Source organism: Panthera pardus, unplaced genomic scaffold, assembly GCF_024362965.1.
Source record: "Panthera pardus isolate Hobbes unplaced genomic scaffold, ASM2436296v1 HiC_scaffold_12, whole genome shotgun sequence".
Lineage (NCBI taxonomy): Eukaryota > Metazoa > Chordata > Mammalia > Carnivora > Felidae > Panthera > Panthera pardus.
The window spans coordinates 57,315,135-57,338,789 of NW_026526677.1; the positions used below are offsets into that span (position 1 = coordinate 57,315,135).

General features: G+C 37.6%; 1 protein-coding gene across 2 annotated transcripts in view; it reads right to left on the reverse strand.

Moving 5' to 3' along the window:
- Nucleotides 1-3,948: 3,948 nt before the first annotated feature.
- Nucleotides 3,949-23,655, reverse strand: part of RAB6A (RAB6A, member RAS oncogene family) — an 85,408-nt gene continuing 65,701 nt past the window's right edge. For both annotated transcript variants that reach the window (XM_019449768.2, XM_019449767.2), the window contains exons 7-8: nt 7,463-7,529; nt 3,949-6,014 (exon numbers count right to left, since the gene is read on the reverse strand). In XM_019449768.2, the coding sequence (XP_019305313.1) occupies nt 5,950-6,014; nt 7,463-7,529 (132 nt within the window). In that variant the 3' untranslated portion in view covers nt 3,949-5,949. The remainder of the gene's footprint in view (nt 6,015-7,462; nt 7,530-23,655) is intronic.

The following is a 23,655-nucleotide window of genomic DNA, read 5'->3' on the forward strand; positions in this document are numbered from 1 at the left end:
AAATTGGAACCCTCATATAGTCATTGCTGCTGGGAATGTAAAATGGTGCGGCTGCTGTGGAAAGCAGTTTGGTATTTCCCCAAAACGTTAATATAGTTAAACAGAATTGTAAGACCCACCAATTCTACTCCCAGGTATACACTAAAAAGAACTGAAAACAGGGATTCAAACAGGTACTTATACACCAATTTTCTTGGCAGCATTATTTTAAATAGCCATGGGGCGCCTTGGTGGCTCAGTTGGGTTAAACATCCAACTCTTGATTTTGGCTCAGGTCATAATCCCAGGGTCTGGGATCGAGTCCTCTGTCAGGCTCCATGCTATGCATAGAGCCTGCTTAAGATTTTCTCTCCCTCTCTCTCCCCCCTTCTCCCCTGCTCACACACTCTTTCTCTCAAAAAATAAAATAAAAATTGAAAATGCTAGGCTTATAAAAAAATAAAACGTAAAATAGCCAGGGGCGCCTGGGTGGCTCAGTCCGTTAAGCATCCAACTTCAGTCAGGATCTCACGGTTCATGAGTTCAAGCCCCATGTAGGGCTCTGTGCTGACACTTCAGAGCCTGGAGCCTGCTTTGGATTCTGTGTCTCCCTCTTCCTCTGCCCCTCCCCCATTTACCCTGTCTCTCTCAAAAATAAACAAACATTAAAAAAATAAAATAGCCAAAAGGTGGGAACAATCCAAGTGTCCACCAACAGATGAATGAGTAAACAAAATGTGGTATATACATAACTTGGGCTTTTATTCAGCCATGAAAAGGAATAAAAGTCTGATACAAGCTACAACATGGGTGGACACTAGGACAAATATTGTATAATTCCACTTACACAGTTATCTAGAATAGGCAAATTTAGAGACAGAAAGCAGAATGGAAAAACTGAGAGTTGTTAAAATAGTTTGCATTCTAGGGGCCCCTGGGTGGCTCAGTCGGTTAAGTGTCTGACTTCAGCTCAGGTAATGATCTCACGGTTCCTGGGTTCAAGTCCTGTGTCAGGCTCTGTGCTGACAGCTCAGAGCCTAGAGCCTGCTTCAGGTTCTGTGTCTCCCTCTCTCTTTGCCCCTCCCTTGCTGAGATTCTCTCTCTCTCTCTCTCTCTCAAAAATAAACATTAAAAATTTTTTTACTAACATTTTGCATAAAAGAAAACATAAAATATGTACTTTTTTTTCCAACTTTTTTCACTTAGGCTATATTGAGATTTATCTATATTGTGGGTATCAAGTTTATTCTGCTTCACTGCATACTATATTACATAGTATGCATGTTTCATAATTTATTTATACAGTATATTCACCTCTTGATGGACATTTGGGTTGTTTCCAGTTCTTGGACATGTAAAGCTATGAATATTTGTGTGCAAGCCTTCATATAGACACATGGCTTTCATTTCTTGTGAGTAAATACTTGAGCATGAAATGGCTAAGTTAAATAAATGTTTAACTTCTTTAGAAACTGCCAGTTTTTCCAAAATCTCAGACTACAGTGTATGAGAGTTCCAATTGCTCATCTCCACCTACACTTGATATGGCGTCTTTTAAAGTTTTAGCCTTTCTAATATGTGTGTAGTGGTGTCTTGCTGTGGTTTTAATTTGCATTTCCCCAGTGACTAATGATGTCAAGCATTTTTCATGTCTTTTTTTTTTTTTTTTTTTTGCCCTTTATAGATCTTCTTTAGTGAAGCGTCTGGTCAAATCTTTCACCTTTTTATTGGCTTGCTTTCCTATTAAGAGAGTTCTTCATATATTCTGAATACTGGTCCTTTATGAAGCATGAATGAAATTCACAAGTATATTCTGTCTGTGGCTTGTTTTTTATTCAATTCCTTGCAGTCTGTTTTACTGAGGACCTCGGTTCCTCACTGGCTGCTGGTTGGAGGCTGCTGTCAGCTCCTTACAAAGTGGGCCTCTCCATAGGAGCTCATAACAAACAGACTGCTGCACAGAGGCAAATGAGAGGAGTCAGAGAGATTGGCAAAAGTATTTTTCATAATCTAATCTTCAAAGTGGTATCTTATCACTTTTGCTGTATTCTGTTCCTTAGAAGCAACTTACCAGGTCCAGTCTATACTTAGAGGACAAGGATCCTACAAAGGCATGAATACCAGGAGGCAGGGATCAGGAACTATTTTAGAAGCTGCATTCTATGCAGATGCTTATGATAAATACTGTCTTCATTTTCAGTACTTTAGTTCTTGCTTTTTTAGCTTTCTGGAATTGCTACTAGAAGTTGCTATGTGTACTATTATCCTCTTAATCTTTTCTATTTCTTTGCTTTCTAGTGAAGGAGTTCCTCAATTCAATGTTCTCACTAATCAGTGGAATGCAGTGTATGTACCATTTATCTAATGTGTTCCTTACTTCAACTATTTTTCACACTTAATAGTTGTATTTGGTTATTTTATGATTCTTGTTCCATATTGCTAGTATCTCCACTCTTCAATATTTATCACACCATTTTAGTCTTTTTGAGTATTTCTACTCCAGATGGTATTCACTTTTTCTAAACTTATTTATTTATTTATTTATTTATCTATCTATCTATCTATCTATTTATTTATTTATTTATTTTTAAGACAGAGAGAGAGAGTGTGAATGGGGTAGGGGCAGAGAGAGGGGACAGAGGATCTGAAGCAGGCTCTGCACTGACAGCAGAGAGCCTGACATGGGGCTCAAACTCACAAACCGTGAGATCATGACCTGAGCTGAAGGCAGATGCTTCACCGTCTTGATTCACCCAGGCGCCCCAGTATTCACTTTTTCTTTTGAGGCAGTTTCAGGTATCCAACTACTCTGGCTTGTGGCTCCAAATTCTCCTGGGGGTATGTGTTACAAGTCTGGGAAGGTATACTGGGCAAGGGACAAAGACCAGAATGTCGTGTTTAAGAAGGGGAGGAGACAAACTGTGGGACAGAGTTCCAGGAACCACAAGACCATACATGTAGCTGCTCCCATTCAGTAACATCCCACTAAACCACACATTATTTCAGAGTCTTACCTTTAAACTAGTTTAGGAAGAAGCAGCTTTGCAGGGGGCAGTCACCTAGATTACAGCTCATTAACGCAAGTTTTGAAAGGGAAAGGCTAGAGAGTGAGTGAAAGGCCTAAGGCAGGCAGGTCATTCTCCACCTATTTTCATCAACTCCTCACTTAGTTTACACTGCCCTGATATTACCCCTGTGGACACCTGTACCCATAGTCTGGCCTGTAGCCTCCCTTTCTGTAGTAAGGGAAATAGCTATCATTTGTGCCAAGGCAAGGGCCAGCTCTTTTTTCTGTAAAGGGCCAGACAGTAAATATTTTTGGCTTTTGGGGCCATTCTGCCACAACTACTCAACCCCACCTTTGCAGTGAATTCCAAAAAAAATTTAATTTAAAAACAGGTAGCAGGCTGCATGTGGTGGGAGGGCAGGAGTTTGCTGTCCCTGTCCCTAGGCAAAGGTGGGGTAAGGAGGAGGCAAAAGCAGAATGTAAATTACTTTTCTTAATATATTATTGCCTCTACCAGTGGCCCTGTCTTTCAAGTTGTAGCCACTCACCCCCACTTGTAACAGCTGAAAAGTCTTCTGACTCCCTAGGGGTTTCTTAGTGCTGTTTTTTTATTTTTCTGGATTTCAAGTTCCCTTTATAATTCTAAGGAGGAAGTAAGAAATTCATACTAACTTACTACCTTGGCAGGAATAGAAACCAAGTCAATAGTTGTTTTTGTTTGTGTTTTATTTATATATTTTTGGCAGCAAAATTGTTTATTAAAAAAAAAATCTAGACTATGAACACACTTCACTGCTTCAGTTGAAGAACCCCAGGCCAAATAAAAAGACCGATATTAAAAAGCAGCATAACTGATTACTGTTTTAAAGATACATAAAAAGAATCATACACTACAGTGTAGGAAGACAATCACCCCCATGTCAGAAATCACAACTTCTTCTAAATAAAGAATATGACCCATCTGCCATATTGAATTGATATTTATTTCAGGACATGCCATGTCAAAATAAAAACAAAAGAGTCAACCCTTGCCTTTAACAATAATATTGTATTATAAAAGCACTTTACAACTCCATCCCATCTTTGAGTATAAGTTACTGGTATGTGGGCTAATGATTATCTGAAAGCATTTCTCTATTCAGACCCATAATCCAAGTGCTCTCTGAATATTACAAGGTGACAATAAGTGGGAACTGGAGAAGGAAGAGGAAAGAGAGGGGAATAAGGTTCCCAGTTAAGGGTTTTGTTGCAATGAGGGGATAAGGAAGTATGAAGATATTTTTTGTTGTCTTTTCATCTTTATACTGTGTTAAGTAATGCTTACAACGTAAATTCAGCAGGCTTTTCCTGAGCTGTAACTCAGAAATTTTCGTCCTGCAAATAATGTATTTACAAATGTGTTTATTAACTTACACAGCAATCTCACAATAACTAGTAAAGATTAAAATGGTGCACTCCTAGTATATTTGTTTACAGTGTTTTAAGGGAAATATATATTGCCATGGTGATGAAGCTCTAAATAGATCAGACAAAACATCTAAAAACTGAAAGTAGTTTAAAAAAAAAGGCAAAGAAATAAATATCAACAAAGAAAAAAGATTAATTGTAGCTTAAATATAAAACTAAATCACTAGTTAATTAACCAAACTATACAGATCTAATAAAAAGCAAAACCAGCCTGAAAGACCCAACATTAAAAAAAAATGCTAAAAAATAAGGCATAAATCTGCATAATATTAAGTTTTACTTCCATTCTCTCCTTTCCCTCTTCTATGTATGCTTTTCCAGATCTGCCGCTAGGGGCTTATAAGAAACCTGTTTCCATTTTCAATTTGACCTCAAATGTCCTGAGCAAAGTATTTGCTATTCTGTTGAGGATTCTTTTGTTGTTAAGCTTTAGATATCATTGTTTCTACAATGATAGCTTTAGATATCTTGTTTATTGTAGTTTTGATCACGGTACCAAGTTTAAATTCTTCCGCTGGTTCTTCTTAAAAGAATTTGATTTCTGTAGTGCCTTGCCTGCATAGCATTTTTTGAAACAAGAAAGAAAAACCCAAGAGAAATCTATTGCTTACAAAAGTTTTCTTCTTTTTTTAAACAAACAGAATAACTCTATGTTGAGAATTTTAAAATCCTGGGAGAAATAGTTCACTGGGAGAATTCAGTATTAAAAACATGTTCTGAAGCACTGTTAACTCTTCTCTCCCAGGGACTAACATGTGAAAGGGTCATTTGTTTTGGTCTGAAATACATTTTATGCTCATTTAATTTGTAAGTACTCACTGTGTTCATTAGGACTCATTTTGAAGATGCATCAGAACCCTTTTCTTATTCAAGCACTGCCTACCATGATAGTTGAGTTTTGACCTCAAATAAAGTCTAAATAATTTATATCAGCGCTCAAGAATAATTTTGGACATCTTGGCCCAAGGCCTAGATCAAGTGGTATCACTAAATTTGAAGGATAACTCCATTGGGCTTGGTCTGACTCCTGCTTTGTCATACCTCATTTGTTTTGAGGGAGAGATGGTAAGAATAGGGAATGCAATAAGGGAGAGGTGAGAAAAGCAGAGAGAGATCAAGTAGGTAGGCAAGTGCTGCTGTGAACAATTGCTCCTTAACCTAGCCACAGACTGTTGGAATTTCCATCATTTTGAAGTACGTTATCCTAACATTGAAAAGGAAAAAAAAATTGAGAAAACGTATCTAATTTTTAAAGTTATCACTGGAATATGTTGGAATCATTTGGCTTTTTGTAAAATATAAATAATGAAGACACTGACTTTTTTGTGCTTGTGAAGCTAATAGATCATCTCCACGAGACAGGCAGCAATGATGAATTGCAATACGTTATTACTGAAGGGAAAAGGTTCAAGCCAATATTCACACTGCAGTCAATGAAAGAGTAAGGGGGCCAAAGCAGTGAGCTTCTGAAGAAAAGTTGAAGATGCCATGGAAGATTAGCAGGAACAGCCTCCTTCACTGACTGGTTGCTCCTGAGGCTTTTCCAGTTTTATGTCAATCACTGAAACAAAAGTTAAGGAGCTATAAATGGGAAAGTACAATTCCAATTCTGCTGAACATTGACATCTCTTGCAATCTCCTTCTATTCCTACTGGCTTCAGAACTGATACAGCCATTATTTTCTAGTATAGCTAGCTCACTATAACGAGATGCTCAAAGGGAATAAACTTGTTTATATCTACTATATGCAACAAGGGTCAGAATAAAGTTAAGCCCTATTCATAAGAATTTGTTTTAAGGATATTATAGGAGCAAGAAACCATGTAAAGATTATGTTCCTTATGAGATTATCTGAAACTCTGAAAATAGCTTACAAAAGAGTTCAGGGAGAGAATTTAATAAATAATGGGACTTCAACTCCATAGAACACATTATGCTATTAGAAGTAATAAAGGCTTAGGGGCACCTGGATGGCTCAGTCAGTTAAGCATCCGACTCTTGATTTTAGCTCAGGTCATGATCTCACGGTTCATGAGATCAATTCCCATGCCAGGCTCCATTGCTGATAGTAGAGCCTGCTTGGGATTCTCTCTCTCTCCCTCTCTCTCTGTCCCTTCCCCACTTGTGCATACTCTTTCTCAAAATAAATAAACTTAAAAAAAAAAACAACCTTAAAAAAATAAAGGCTTAGAAAACATAAAACATCTAGCAGTGGGAAAAGCTGAACACAAAGTGCTATGAATTCTATGGCTTAATAAAAATGCATATGGAAAAACGCTAAATATATAACAATTAAAATATTAAGATTCAAAATCCTTTGAAATAACTATTATTACATGTACTTCATTATGTCCTGTTTCTGAAAGCAGAGGCCACAATAACACTCAAGACTGAATTATTTCTTGCCTGTGCCCAGCAGAAAGCTCAAGAAAAAGCAAGGGAGGAAAATATGATATATACTGTAGGGAAAAGGCCCAGAGCCAATGGGACTCAAAATTAAGAGGCAGAGGGCAGTGATTCTAAGTTTCCTGCTCATTAAAAAGCAAGTAAACACAAACCCTCTCACTGATTAATTGCAGTGAGAAGCGGGCTACAAAGGATGCCCTTGAACCACCAGATCTCATGTGCTACAGAAAACCTTGGAGCTTCAGGGTCCCTAGGTGGCTCAGTCACTTAGGCATCTTGACTTCGACTCAGGTCATGATCTCACAGTTCGTGGGTTTGAGCCCTGCATCAGGCTCTAGGCTGACAGTTCACAGCCTGAAGCCTCCTTCAGATTCTGTGTCTCCCTCTCTGCCCCTCCTTTGCTCGCTTGCTCTCTCTCTCAAAAAATAATAAAATGTTAAAAAAATGTTAAAAAGAAAAAAAAAAAGAAAATCTTGGAGCTTCTACATTCCTAAGTCATCAATTCCTGGTTGTAAACGGTGATGGCATATTCCTTAGCCAACCAAGTGGAGCTCTAAAGACTGATGTTAACAATACAATTTTCTGATGAAACAAAAAGGATACTGTCTTCTCTGCTTCTGTCCTGTGTGCTTTCCATTCCAGGCAAAGCTGCTGCAACACGTCGGAAGAGCTGTGGAAGAAAGAAATGTGATAATTGGAAGGGAAAATTTAGCAAATGGTATCAAGTGAAAGTGGATGACCACTGGATGGTGAATTAAAAGATATGGCTTCTGGGTTATTTCTCATTTAGACCTTAGCATAATGAAAACATATAAAAATGTCTATTTATTCTATAAATGAGTACTATGTGCGGTATGCCACATACAAAGAGATACAAAGATATGATCCTTACTTTCCAACTGGTGATATCAGACATGAACAAAGAGCTAAGAAGCAAGCAGCAAAAATGCCATTTGAGTCATAAAAACAAACTTCTATAACAACTCCGAGAAAGGATAGATTGCTCATTTAGGAAAACTGGATAGTGGTATTCCTGTCTTTTATAAAGGATTAGCTTCTAAAGCCAGTGAATATATAGTAAAAGTCTAGTCAAAATTACCCTGGATAATTCCTTAGGAAAGCACTATGTTAGAGACTAACATACCACTTCTCATATCCAACACAGATGGCTTTTCTTCCATCACTAGAAAAAGCACCAGTGGAAGTGGTTGGCTTGTGTCTGAGGTATGATGTTATGAAAAATCTCTTCAAAACAATCACACTCAAGCCAATGAGGTGGTCACTTTGAGAGACATGTGGGAACAACAGATTCATACCTCCTATCATATGCCCAATACTAGGCATCAACTCATTGGGTAGAATGGCAGGTGAAACTGCCTGATTATTTCATTCTTTTTGGGGTTTTTTTTGGTACGCAGTGTAAAATTCCTAGAAGTTAAATACGCATGTGATATAACTCCCTTGTACAAAATACCTGCTTGTTTGAGTCATTGTCTCAGGTTCTTTGAGGACATAGAAATGAACAAAATGTAGTTTTTTAATTCAAGGAGCTCACAGTCTAGTGAAAGAGATAGATGCAAACAATTCTTTATGTCACAATGTGGTAAGTGCTACAAACCAATGAAGTACAGGGAAACCTGGGTGGCTCAGTCAGTGCGTCTGACTTTTTTTTTTTTTTTTAATGTTTATTTATTTTGGGGAGAGAGCATGTGCGTACAGAGAGGGGAACAAAGGATCCAAGGGAGCTCTGTGCTGACAGCAGATAGCAGAGAGAGCCCGATGTGGGGCTCGAACTCAAGAACCCCGAGATCATGACCTGAAGTCTGATGCTTAAAACTGACTAAACTACCTAGGCGCTCCAAGCGTCTGACTCTTGATTTCAGCTCGGGTCATGATCTCATGGTTCACAAGCCCACATTGGGATCCACACTGAGAGTATGAAGCCCGCTTGAGATTCTTGCTCTCTTCCTCATTTTCTGCCCCTCCCCCATTTGTGGGTGCGCATGCGCATGCTCTCTCTCTCAAAAAGAAAAACAAAAAACAAAAAACAAAAAACAAAACCAAGGAAGTACAAAATGATATGAGAACACAGATATAAGAAAAGAAGGCTCTGGGGCGCCTGGGTTGCTCAGTCGGTTGAACATTCGACTTCCACCTGGGTCATGATCTCACGGTTTGTGGGTTTGGGCCCTGCATCGGGCTCTGTGCTGATAGCTCAGAGCCTGGAGCCTGCTTCAGGTTCTGTGTCTCCCTCTCTCTCTGCTCCTCCTCTGTTAGTGCTCTGTATCTCTCTGTCTCTCAAAAATGAATAAAAATATTAAAAAACATTAAAAAAAAAAAAAAAAAAAAAAGAAGGCCCATCTCAGGATACTGGGAAAAATCTTTAGGTGGTAACATTTCGGTTGGGATTTAAAGGCAGTTAAAAGTTTTTATTGGCCAGAGTGCCTAGGTGGCTCAGTTGGTTGAGTGTCTGACTCTTGATTTTGATTCAGGTCATGATCCCAGGGCTGTGGCACTTGCCCCTGCATGGGGCTCCATGCTAAGCATGCAGCCTGCTTAAGATTCTCTCTCCCTCTGCCCCTCTCCCTTGCTCTCTCTTAAAAAAAAAAAACAAAACAGGGGCGCCTGGGTGGCGCAGTCGGTTAAGCGTCCGACTTCAGCCAGGTCACGATCTCGCGGTCCGTGAGTTCGAGCCCCGCGTCAGGCTCTGGGCTGATGGCTCGGAGCCTGGAGCCTGTTTCCGATTCTGTGTCTCCCTCTCTCTCTGACCCTCCCCCGTTCGTGCTCTGTCTCTCTCTGTCCCAAAAATAAATAAAAAACGTTGAAAAAAAAAATTAAAAAAAAAAACAAAAACAAACAAACAAAAAAAACACTTGGTTGTATTTCACTATGCCAAGTACTCAGAGTTTAAGTGTTCCACAAATGTTGCTGAATTAAAGTGAGAAGGAACAGAAACAATAGAAGGCCAGCAAAGGGATGAAAGACTGGAACTCTAATCTGTTTAGGGAAAGGAATACAGAAAAGGACAAAATTTTCATCTGTAGGCAACAGTCTGGTGGGATAGGATTAGGGAAGACTTGAGAAAAAGTATAATTGTTTTGGTTCTGTAAGGTTTAGTGGCATTTTAGAGATGTACTAAAGTAAGGGCTAGCCTCAATATTCCCCCTTGTGCCTGAATCTACTGAAATCAGAAATGTGGGGACTATACATTATGGCTACACAGCTAAGTGTGAAAATCACTGAGGCCAAGACTGAATATCACCATTATAGAATGAATTTCCAGGATGCACAGTTTGATCTAGCACCACATTTGTCTGCTGCTAGACAATCAAATCCCTGAACCATGTTCAGAGAAAAGCACAAGGTATATTCAAGAGTATTTAGGTAGTCCAGACTGGCTACAGCACAGAATATATAAAAGAATTAGAAAGAAGCTGTATATATTAAAGACCAGACTAAGAATGTTCTGGCAAGCATATTAACTTTGTCCTGCAGGTAAAAGTAGGCACTAAAAACTGCAGTTTGCATAAGGAATTTTATCAGGGGTTCTATTTATTTTACTATGGCTACAAAGATCTACAAAGCACATGTTGAAAGTGAAAGGGAGGAATGGCAAAACCCTAAAAGCTAAAAGGTGAAGTGCAAAGTTTCTATTGTGGGCAGGCCACTTAGGGGACAGGTCTTTTTTCTGTTCCTCAGTTTTCTCATCCGTAAAACGGGCTTAAAATAATAGTATACTTAACTGACTGGATTATTGTGGAAATTAAGGGAAATCATTAGGTAAATTGCTGAGAACCAATATGTTATACAGAAAATCTATAATAAACAGTAGCTCTATTTCTACTAGAGACTAGCCTAGCCCTGTGGGCTAGGGAAAAAAAATTTTTCCACATTATGAAATCTGGCAGTGAATTCTAGGACTACAGCAAAACACTAACAGGTGTAAAATTCTGCTTTAAGAAGCTATTTAAAACTGGTGGGAAAGGTGTGGGAGTTGGGAAAGACCTTCTGAAAATATCAGGGCAGAAATGAAATGTTCTTACTTAGGAATATCTAGAAATCTTTCCTAAGATCTCATAGTTCGCTTCTGACATGAAATATTTATTAAACTGTTTATGTGTTCAAAATGTACAACCTTTTCAGCTCTTAAAGATGTCAGTTTATTACCGGCTAGCTTAAAAATGGATTTTTTGTGGGGGATGCCTGGGTGGCTCAGTCAGTTAAGGGTCCGACTTCAGCTCAGGTCATGATCTTGGAGTTTGCAAATTCGAGTCCTGCATCAAGCTCTCGACTGTCAGTGTGGAGCCTGCTTTGGATCCTCTGTACTCCTTCTCTCTGCCCCTCCCCAACTTGTGTACATGTTCTCTCTCAAAAATAAACAAACATTAAAAAAAAATCATTTAAAAAATGGATTTTTTGTGTGTGTGGAGGAGACATTGGGAAGGTTTATTTACTTTCTGTGAAAATGGAATAAAATGGTTTTTAAGTTGTGATGCTTAAAAGTACTTATCTAATGAGGTCTTTCAGAGAGGGTATTATTATATTCTTACCTGTCTACCTATTCTCATAATATAACACAGTTTTTAATGTGTTTCTAGAAAGAGTATAAAATTTGAGCCAAGAAACTATACTAACTTCCCCGTTATTATAGCTTTGTGACCTCAAGGATATTAATTTCTCTAATCCTTAGATTCTTTCTAATAAAAACGGGGCTACAGTTGTGAAGTTCAACTTATTATTATTATACCTTTGAAAATAATTAGAAAAAAGTTATGTTAGGAATTTCCTTGAAAGGTTATGTGTGAAATCATTCCCTCTAGACCAGTGGTTCTTGATACCTACCATGCATCAGAATTACCTGGGAAACTAAAAACAAAACCAGATGTTTGGGTCCTACCGCCAAAAATAGATTTAACTAATTTGGGGTTGGACTGGGCCCTTACCATTCATTAAAAGATCTCTGGATGATTCTAATGTGCAGCCATGGTTAAAGACCAATGCTGTAATACTAATTTGTAAGGAGTGTGAAGTAATCATCAAATAAAGCAAGAAAGAAGCTAATACTGAGTGGCTACTTTGTAGAATCTTCATGTTTTCTCATTTTAATATCTTCCTATGAGGAACATATTAGTGTCCTCATTTTATAGAAATCTAAGGCTGAAGAGAGAATTTACAATACACCAAATAAAATAGCAGAGCCAAGACTCCGAAATTCATATTTTTTTCTACTACCTTATGTTGCCTAGTATAAATAGAAGTCTCTTCTATATGGAAAAGCATTGTGGAAAGGCCTGTGTGAAGAAACAGCTAACAATCCTGAGTAAGAGGAGTTTGCTTTGTGAAATACTATTATTACACACAAATCACAGACATAAAAACTTAATCCATTTTCAAGGACTTAAAATTTTTAGGGGTGCCCAGATGGCTCAGTCAGTTAAGCATCTGACTTAGGCTCAGGTCATGATCTCGCAGTCTGTGAGTTTGAGCCCCATATCAGGCTCTGTGCTGACAGCTCAGAGCCTGGAGCCTGCTTCAGATTCTGTGTCTCCCTCTCTCTCTGCCCCTCCCCTGCTCACTCTTGCTCAAAAATAAATAAACAGTAAAAAAAATTTCTTTTAATTTATCTATAGTTTTAACCAGTGTATTTGAAAATTTTAGTGTTCCCTCAAAATATTTCAATTAGATTAAAAGAATTGATGCCATTAACCTAAACTCAACTCAGGACATCCTTAAAATGAGCCAAGAAAAAGCTTTTTACAAAAGCAAAGTTCTATCCTTACAGAAACATATGTAAGACAGGAAGGAAAAAAACCTTAGAGGATTAAGTTGTCTTAAATAATCATTAAAGGAAAATCCATTTTTTAAATGTCAATGATATGCTAACAGAGCTCTTGCTTTATTAGGAATCACAGATGACTAAGCATGGGGCCTTCCTTGATCATCCTATCTGTATGTGATCTTATTCATTTCTTCAACAAATACACCTCCTTGTGCCAGAACTGATTTTACATCTCAATAATTACTGTGGATCTTACTGTCTCTGTAGCATTGGCTAGGCATTTATCATGTACTACTTACCCTTCACTATACAGTTTTCATGAGAATGTGACTCTTCTCAACTGTATCATAAGTTTTTTAGAAATCAAGAATCATATTTTACATAACTTTAAGTTCTCCAAGGAACCTACGATGGTCTTACATACTGTAGGTAATTGATACTTGTGGCTTAAGGTACATGATAAAAGTAGAAGATAAAAGTTCTGATCAAGAACTAAGGCAGACATGGAATAGACTGGTATAGAAAATACACTATCCCTACCAATGCTTAAAGTAAGGTAAATATAATTTACACACACACGTGCATGTGCGCAACCCCCCTGTACACATGCAAGCTTTCATTGATCTGTTAGCACTGATGCACATCAGCTATCACTAATTTTTCACGAAGTCCTTACTTTCTTTCATATAAGATGTTTTTCTTCTGACAAGCACTGATGAGTTTAGAAGTTAAAGATCAAGAAGTATTTCTGTTCTTTTCCCATTTCCCAGTACTGCAAAATTATAGAATATAATAAGAAAGGTGACACCCACACACTTAATACTCCACTAAAAGAATGTACTAATTCTCAGATGAAAAGTCAGGTGAAGCCTTAAATAATTACTTTCTCATTACCATTTCCTTCAGCAATTTAAACACCATACCACTTTCATAAAAGAAAGCAATATTACTGCATTTTAAAAAACAGAAAAAAGAGGGATAAAATTTTTTTCATAGACTATCTTTTTATGAAATATTGAATGCAATGAAAAATATTACTTAAATATCTTATATAATACAAATGATTGTATGAGGTATTATTAGTTATTATAGTTCTAGCCCTGATAGTATTTTTATTAAAAAAAAAAAAAAAAAAACAACTATGACAATATTCTTTAAGACATAAACAGGATCTTAGAGTTGAATGCTTAAACCAGATTAAAGAGCAAAGGGCTGGGGCACCTGGGTGACTCAAGTTGGTTAAGTGGCCGACTCTGGCCCAGAGCATGATCTCACAGTTCCTAAGTTTGAACCCCACATCGGGCTCTGTGCTGGCAGCTCAGAGCCTCAAGCCTGCTTCGGATTCTGTGTATCCCTCTCTCTGCCCTTCTGCCACTCACGTGCTCTCTCTGTCAAAAATAAACATAAAAAAAAAAAAAAAAAAAAGAGCAAAGGCTTATGCACAGAAGAGCAGTACTGTGCAGGAATAAATTTGCTTTATTTTAAGCCAGAATTCACAGGCATTAAGGCCCAATCACTTGAACCATGGTCAGACACTAATGATGCATTAATAAAATCTCTCCCAGAATTATTTATAAATTTTTTACATTTATGAGAGAGAGAGACAGAGCACAAGTGGGGGAGGGGTAGAGAGGGAGGGAGAAAGGCAGAGAAAGAGAGAGAGAGAAACAGAATCTAAAGCAGGCTCCAGGCTCTGAGCTGTCAGCACAGAGCCTGACACAGGGCTCGAACTCACAAACCATGAGATCGTGAGCTGAGCTGAAGTTGGACACTTAACCAAATGAACTACCCAGGTGCCCAAATTATTTAAAAAGTAAATGGAGCAACAGAGAAAGCCCATTTTCAGCTTTTATTATGTATATTATAACCCCGTATATAAGGGAGTAGGGAGAAGGAATCCAATTAGCAGATGAGCAGAAAGCTAGAAAACATCTCTGTGCATGGAAAATACAACCAGATGGTACCTTTAATACTGATAAACATATCCTCTATATGGTAAGACTACTACGTACCTTCCAGTGAAAACACATGATGATTTTGTCAAAATCAGTACAATGCACAATCATCAAAAGTAACTGTGCTTTTGAAAACATATACAGCTGAACAAACACACACAATGCTTACTCAACAGGCATGTAAGACTGTGATCCCCAGTGTTTTCCAAGATAGTGACTGAACTGTGAAATTTACCTGGTGAATTTCTGACCACCAGGACCAATTCTGAGTTGTGACTGACCTACAACAAAAACTCAGGAGTCTGAGATTAATTCTTCTAGTAATTTCTGCCAATATGTGTTACTTATTGAATATATAATTTAAGTAATAAATCTATTTATTTTGTTATTAGATAACATACAGAATTCAGGAATAAACTAGCTTTCCATGTTAAAAAAACAAAACAAAACTAAGCATGTACATGCTAAATAGTTGTTACAGTGATCAGATATATTAAGTTTTACCCTCATAAATTTAATATTAACTCCAGTTTTGGCAATAGCAGTCTAGCTTGTATAGGACTAACACTCTTGCAGATAGCAATTATTAACTCTGGAGAAACTATAAAAAAAAACCCAACTATTTAAAGGTTCTTAAGAGCAACAAAAAGCAGATACAAATTAGGGGGAATTCAACCCTGGGAAGAAGGGAACTCACATTCACTGGGTAGGATCCATGTTTATACAGGTTTTCCCAAGAGCTATTCCTACTGGGCATGTACAAAATGGGGTGGTGAGAGCTCATGCAGAAAACTAGAATTTTAAAGGTTTGAGGTGCCAGTGGACTGCTAGTGTGGCTGGACTGAGAAAAGAAATAACAAAAAGGAACAAGCCAAGAGGAGGAACCCTAAAGTCTACATATAAATTTCCTGCAGATCTCAGTTGACTCTTTAATGGTACATATGTAGGAGAGACTACAAGGAGTCCATCTGAAAACAACAGCTAGAAGGCAGGAAGAAATGAGCAGACTTTAGTTACTGCCTGCTTCAGGGATAAAGTTTAGAGTCTGAATCCCACAAAAACAGAAAAAGCTTGATAAATACTACAGGCTTTCTACAGATCCATCAGAGCAAAACATAACATTAAGATCCCACAAGTTCAAGGTGATCAGTCAGCAATTAAAACACTGCCATAATAAAACTCAGCATTTTGCAGAGAAAAGTAACAGAAAGCAGAGTCTCTATGTATTATACACAATGCTGAGCATACGACCAAAACTTACTAGACACATAAAGAAACAGGACAATTTAACCTAAAGGCAAGAGGAAAACTGCCAGTAGAAACAGACTCAGAGATAACTCATATGTTGGATTAGACAATAATTTCAAAGCAACTACTATAGGTATGTTCAAGGACTTGAAGGTAACAATGCCACAATTATCAAACATTGGGGTATTCCAAAAGAGATATAGAAACGTAAAGAAATAAAGGACAAATCTATGACTGAGTACGGAATCTGAAACGATAAATTCACTGGGTGGACTCAATAGCAGTTTGGATACGGAAGAAAAGGATTGGTGAACTTGAAGACACATCAAGAATATTATCCAAGCTGAAAGAGTAAAAACAGGATAAAAACAATGAGCAAAAGCCTCAGTGACCAGTGGGATAATATCAAGCCATTTAACAGATGTGCCATTGGAATTCCAGAAGAAGAGGAAAGAAGAAAATGGAGGAAAAATACTTAAAAATGACACATTACCTATAGAATTATTCTTAAAATGGCCTTTTAGACTAAGTGAAAGCTGAGCAAATTCATCACCAGGAGACCTTAACAAAAAACAGTAAGGTTGGGGTGCCTGAGTTGGTTAACCATCTGACTTCGGCTCAGGTCATGATCTCATGGTTCATGGGTTTGAGTCCCATGTTGGGCTCTGTGCTGACAGCTCAGAGCTTAGAGCCTCCTTTGAATTCTGTATCTCCTTCTCTCTCTCTGCCCCTCCCCTGCTTGTGCTCTGTCTCTCAAAAATAAATAAGTGTTAAAAAAAAGAAAACCCACAAAAACCATAAGGTTAAGTTTCCTTGATTTTGGCTCAGGTATGAACTCATGGATTATGACATCAATCCCCATGTTGGGCTCTGAAATGGCAGTGTAGAGCCTGCATGGGATTCTCTCTCCCTCTCTCTCTGCCCCTCCACTCACACTCTCTCACAATAAATAAATAAACATTAAAAGAAAAAACAGTAAAGACAGTTATATATGCTAAAGGGAAGTGATACCAGGTGAAATTTCTATCTGTAAGAAGGAATGAGGAGCACTAGAAATGGTAAATATATGGGTAAACAGAAAAAGCTGTCCTTTTCTTCTCTTAATTACTGTTTATTTACTTAAAAATTTTTTAGGGGCGCCTGGGTGGCTCAGTCAGTTGAGCGTCCGACTTCAGCTCAGGTCATGATCTCACAGCCTGTGAGTTCGAGCCCCTTGTCAGGCTCTGTGCTGACAGCTCAGAGCCTGGAGCTTGCTTCAGATTCTGTCTCCCTCACTCTCTGCCCCTCCCCTACTCATGCTCTGTCTCTATCTCAAAAATAAATAAACATTAAAAAAATTAAAAAATTTTTAGCGTTTTTATTTATTTTTGAGAGACAGAGAGACACAGAGTTCAAGAGGGGGAGGGGCAGAGAGAGAGAGGGAGACACAGAATCCCAAGCAGGCTCCATGCTCTGAGTGGTTACCACAGAGCCTGATGTGTGGCTGGAACCTACAAACTGTGAGATCATGACCTGAGCTGAAGTCAGACACTTAACCAACAGAGCCACCTAGATGCCCCTCTTAATTATCGTTTAAAACAAAAATTAAGACATTTATTATGGGGGCCATGATGTATGTAAATATAAAATGTGTGGTGGGGTGCCTGGGTGGCTCAGTCGGTTAAGCGTCCGACTTCAGCTCAGGTCACGATCTCGCGGTCCGTGAGTTCGAGCCCTGCGACGGGCTCTGGGTTGATGGCTCAGAGCCTGGAGCCTGCTTCTGATTCTGTGTCTCCCTCTCTCTCTGCCCCTCCCCCGTTCATGCTCTGTCTCTGTCTCAAAAATAAATAAACGTTAAAAAAAAAAATTAAAATGTGTGGCAAGAATAACACAAAGGATAGGTGCATAGGTGCAAAGGATGTAATGGTATATACACTCTAGTATAATCCCTAATGCAACCACTAAAAAAAAGTTATGAAAGGTTTAGCTAAAAATAAAGAGGAATTAAATTACAATATAAAAATATTTGATTAAACTAAAAATGACAGAGGGGCAAGCAGATAACAAAGAGCAAATGACAGACATAAACCCAACTATTTATTAAATCTAAATAAACCAAATACTCCAATTAAAAAGTAGAGATTTTTCAGACTGGATTTTTTAAAAAAGTGAGATGCAACTATATGCCATTTAAAAGAAATCCACTTTACAAGGAAAAAGATATACCAAGCAAACAATAGGAATAAGAGAGCTACTGTGGCTATATTAAGATCAGATAAAAAATTGGAGACAAGGGAGTATTATCAGAGATAAAGAGGAACATTTGTGAAGACTTAAAAAGTCAAAGCATTAGGAAGACAATAATAATCCTAAATATGTATGCACCGAATAACAGAACTTCAAAATACATGAAATAAAAGCTGACAGAACTAAGTGGCAAAACAGGCAAATACAAATGTTGTACATTTAATACCTCCCCCTTCAGTAACTGATAGAACTACAGACAAAAATTAGTAAACTCTTCAAGATTTGAACAATGCTATCAACCATCTTGATATAACTGAGATCTAAAAACATTATACCTGACAACTGTACAGAAACATTATTTTCCAGTATACATGGAACCTTCACCAAGACAGGCCATATGGTAGGCCATAATACAAATATCAATAAATTATGAATGACTGAAATGTTACATAGTATATTCTCTGACCACAACAGAATTAAATCAGAAGCTGGAATAGTATAGGTATCTAGAAATGCTTCAAATTTTTGCAAATTAAATAACATATTTCTGTATCTTCATTGATGTAGTCATTACATCCACATATACACTTATCAAAATTCATCTAATTGTAAACTTAAGATATGTGTATTTCACTGTATACAAGTGTTTAGCTCAATAAAAAAATTAATGGGAAAAAAGTTCAATATATGTTTACCTGAATTCAAAGAAACTCAAGATGTAAGAGTATCTACATCTAAGTTGCAGTCAAAATACTGAATGAAGGACAATTTCTCATGTAACCTAGATTCTCTACACTTGTTCAGTCTATGAAAATTCTTAAGACAGAGTCAAGCTCATTAAGTAGATCTTTTTCTTATGGCATAACATGGCAGCTCTAAGCATCTGTTAAAAAAATACAGCATATTATTCTCTTACTCAATGAACATTTATTGAGTTCATTATGGTGGGAGACAGAATTGACAAAAAAACTTCTATATTAAAAGGAGTGCTACTTCAATTATTAGGAAAGGCATTTAATCTAAATTTGATTATGTCTGAACTGACTTTTTAAATTACAAATAGCAGGTAGAGAAGAAATAGTATTTTACAGAGGGACAGTAACATACAATGGCAATATGGGAACACAGTAAACCCAGGAGACTTTGAGCAGTGTAGTATGGCTATATAGTGGCCAAAGATCAAGATAGCAATGTATACGGGGGCCAAGATTTTGAATAGCAGGGCATAGCATACTAAGGACTTTGCTTAAAATTCAGGATAAAATTCATAAGTAACCTGTTCAAATGTGTATATTTTTTTTAATTTTTATGTTTATTTATTTCTGAGACAGAGAGAGACAGAGCATGAGTGGGGGAGGGGCAGAGAGAGAGGGAGACACAGAATCAGAAGCAGGCTCCAAGCTCTGAGCTGTCAGCACAGAGCCTGACACGGGGCTCAAACTCACAAACCGTGAGATCATGACCGGAGCCAAAGTCGGTTGCTCAACCGACTGAGCCACCCAGGCACCCCTCAAATGTGTATTTAAAAACGAAGACCGTGATAGCAGGATGGAGAGTAATCTCAAGTAGGGCAAGACTGAAGGCAGATGTCAGTTAATAAGCTATGGCAGCAGGCAAGGCAATAGACAACAGGGCCTTAATACAGGAGAATCAACAAGAGTAGGTATCTAAATGACTGCTTGTAAGACTTGAATACAAATGAGTCAAAAGAAATGAGTTTCACAGGTTTGTTCTCCTACTGCATGGAGACACATTTTGGCACCGGGATATGTATTTAATTCCTTATTTTGGCTGTACACAAGACAGGGCCTTTTAAGTGGAGGAAATCTGTCTTTTGTATCTAGCAAGGGTTAGAGAATCAATATTTGTCCTATCAAAATGAATACATTTGACATACTTGTTGAACCATCTCCATGGCTTAATAGATCTTCTTACAAAGTATAGTTTGCATGAGAAACTTCTTGCAATTCGTGTTAAAAATGTAGATTTTTAGGGCACTATCCTAGACTTACTGAATCAATACCCAGAAGTTGTGCCCCAGGAACCTGTTATTTTATATAGGTTTCCAGGAAACTACTATCCACATTAAAGTTTAAAACCATTAAGCAATTCTTTAATGGTAGGAGATCTTCCTGGGGACAATGTGCCATTCTAAAAACCTCTGTACTTTCTTACCTTTGTTTGGATATCAGGTATTCTACTCTCTACCAAAGATAATAGGATGGAGGAAAAACACATTCCTAATCTCAATAGTATGCTATATGAGTTTCAAAAATATCTGTCTTAGGGAAAACGTCACTAAGGTTTTTTCCCCTACTGCCAACATTTCCAAAGGCATGATAAACATTAGATTTGCAAAATAGGCACTGAACTCCAGCCACACAAAGTTTACTGCCCAAAGTCAGGAGTAAGTAGATTTGACTTAGGCTTTATTTTTAAAAAATCTGAATATTTCAGGGCTGCCTGGGTGGCTCAGTTGGTTAAGCATCTCACTCACTCTTGAATTTGGCTCAGGTCATGATCTCATGGTTTGTGAGTTTGAACCCCACATAGTGCTCTGTGCTGACAGTGCGGAGCCTCCTTGGGATTCTCTCTTTCCTTCTCCCTCTGGCCCTCCCCTGCCTTCACTCTCTCTCTCTCTCAAAATAAATAAAATTAAAAAAAAATTTTTTTCAAATATTTCCATATGGCCAATATATTAAGTGATATCAAAGGATATGTTTTTTGACTTTTAAACTTCGGGGTAGTTTGTGAGGGCAACCACAAGAAAAAAAACACATTTCTTCCATTTCTAGTCATTTAAATAATTAACACTTTAAATGATACCCTATTTGTTTAGTTTTAAGGTCCTTTATAAAAACGAATTCAAGGAAAAGACAACCCATTATAATGAGATGTATTTTTTAGCTAAAATTTAAAATCAACCAGTAATTTTCCCACATGACAGAAATATACTCCATATGATTAATCACTGACAAAGGGGGAAGATCTGAACCTATTATTTAAATGTGCTTATTAACGTAAGATTCAAATTCATTTTTTGTTTTCATTGTCTTAATTGGTGGGGGAGAGGGAGAGTGGTTCCAGGATTTTTGTCTTAACTAAATTATGCAAGATTACAAAGCAAAGGTCTATAAATATTGAAATAAAATTCTATTACTATGGTAGTCCCTATAAAATGCAAAGTAATGGTTTTCATGAGTTAAGAAAGAAGCTACAAAAAAAAAAAAAAAACCAAACAAAAACCAAAACCGAAGGCAGCTAGCTCTCTTCCAAATTTGAAAACATTAATTTAATCATATTTGTATTTAAAGACAATAAAATCAAGTCCCAGTAGAATTAGGCACTTCAGCAAGATCACATATTCAGGTATATCTAAATAAGGAGAAATAGGGGCACCTGCGTGGCTCCGTCAGTTGAGCATCTGACTCCTGATTTTGGCTCAGGTCATGACCTTGCGGTTTGTGGAATCGATCCCCAGGTCAGGCTCCTTACTGACAGTATGGAGCCTGCTTGGGATTCTCTCTCTCCCTCTCTTTCTCTCTGCCCCTTCCCTGTTCATGCTTGCGCATTCTTTCTCTCTTTCTCAAAATAAGTAAATAAACATTAAAATAAAACAAATAAATAAGGAGAAATAATAAAGTAGCAAATAGGTTTTGAATTCAGAGTAAGATTGTTTTGTAAAAGAATTCTCCCTTCGTTATCACTGGCTAGCTATATCTAGTGTTTGTATGGGTCAGGCTTTTAGAAAAAATTATGTGCCAAATGCTGAAAAAGTTCTAAAATCAAATTGAGGTAACGGTTGCACAATTCTATAAATTCCCTAAAAAAACCCCTAGATGTTCAACATCGTTCATCATCAAGGAAATACAAATCAAAACCACAATGAGATACCACCTCACACCTATTAAAATTAACTATTCTACAACCCAGCAACTGCACTACTAGGTATTTATTCAAAGGATACAACAATGCTAATTTGAAGGGGCACATGCACCTCAATGTTTATAGCAGCACTATCAACAATAGCCAAATTATACAAAGAGCCCAAATGTCCATCAATTGATAAATGGATAAAAAAGATGTGGTGTATGCGCACGTGTGTGCACGCGCGCACACATACACAGGAATATTACTCGGCAATCAAAAAGAATGAAATCTTGCCATTTGCAACAACACGGATGGAACCAGAATGTATTATGCTAAGTAAAATAAGTCAGTCAGAGAAAGATAAATATATGGTTTCACTCATATGTGGAATTTAAGAAATAAAACAGATGAACACAGGGGAAGGGAAAGGAAAATAAGATAAAGAGAGGGAGGCAAACCATAAGAGACTCTTAAATACAGAGAACAAACAGGGTTGCTGGAGGGTTGCTGGGTGGAGGGATGGGCTAAATGAGTGGTGGGCATTAAGAAGGGCACTTGTTGAGATGAGCACTGGGTAAGTAAATGATGAATCACTAAATACTACTCCTGAAATCATTATTACACTATATGTTAACTAACTTGGATTTAAATAAAATTTTAAAAATTAGAAGAAAAAAAAAGCAAGAAAACCCTGAGTTATTCATTTAAAACAAGTAATTTTGTGGTATGGAAATTATGCTTCAATACAACTATTAAGAAATAATGTGCTTATAAAATAGCAAATGAATGACATACCTCATTTTCTCAACATCCTGAGAGTTATCTAAACTTAGAAGCAATTAAATATCATCAAGATGCTAGCTGTCACTAGTGACCACTGTATGCTGAGGACTTTAGACCTCCATACCTATGAGACTTCTCAGGGTCAGGACTAGAGGGCCACAGCAATCCCTTTAGACATTAACCCAGCCTGAAAGATGTCCCAAAGGCCATACTTTGACATATAAGCAACTAGCTCATATCCTTATCAAAATGTCTGTAATAGAAAAAGCTAGATGAGGCTACCTACTGCTTTGTCCTAGAACAGTGACAGATGATAATAATTGTGCTAATTACTTCTATTACTCAAAAAATTTTTTGAAGTTTTATTTATTTTTGAGAAAGAAAGAGCATGAGTGGGGGAGGGGCAGAGACAGAGAGGGAGACAGAATCTCAAGCAGGCTCCAGGTTCTGCGCTGTCAGCACAGAGCCTGATGCAGGGCTCAAACCCACAGACTGCGAGATCATGACCTGAGTCGAAGTTGGATGCGTAACTGAGCCAACCAGGCACCCAAATATTACTCAAAATGTTAAATTATCTGTGGTTCCAATGGGTTCATTTACTTATCATTTTCTTTCTTTTTTTTTTTTTAAACATTTTTTAATGTTTATTTGTGTGAGAGAGAGAGAAACAGAGACAAAGCATGAGTGGGGGAGGGGGACAGAGAGAAAGGGAGACACAATCTGAAGCAGGCTCCAGGCTCTGAGCTGTCAGCACAGAGCCCAACATGGTAATGGAATCCATGAACCACGAGATCATGACCTGAGCTGAAGTCAGACACTTAACCAACTGAACCACCCAGGTGCCCCTACATATCATTTTCTAAATTCCATAGACATTGGTAGGCTCTGGGAGTACATAATTTTGATGGGAGAAATATTTCCAGTATAACATGGTA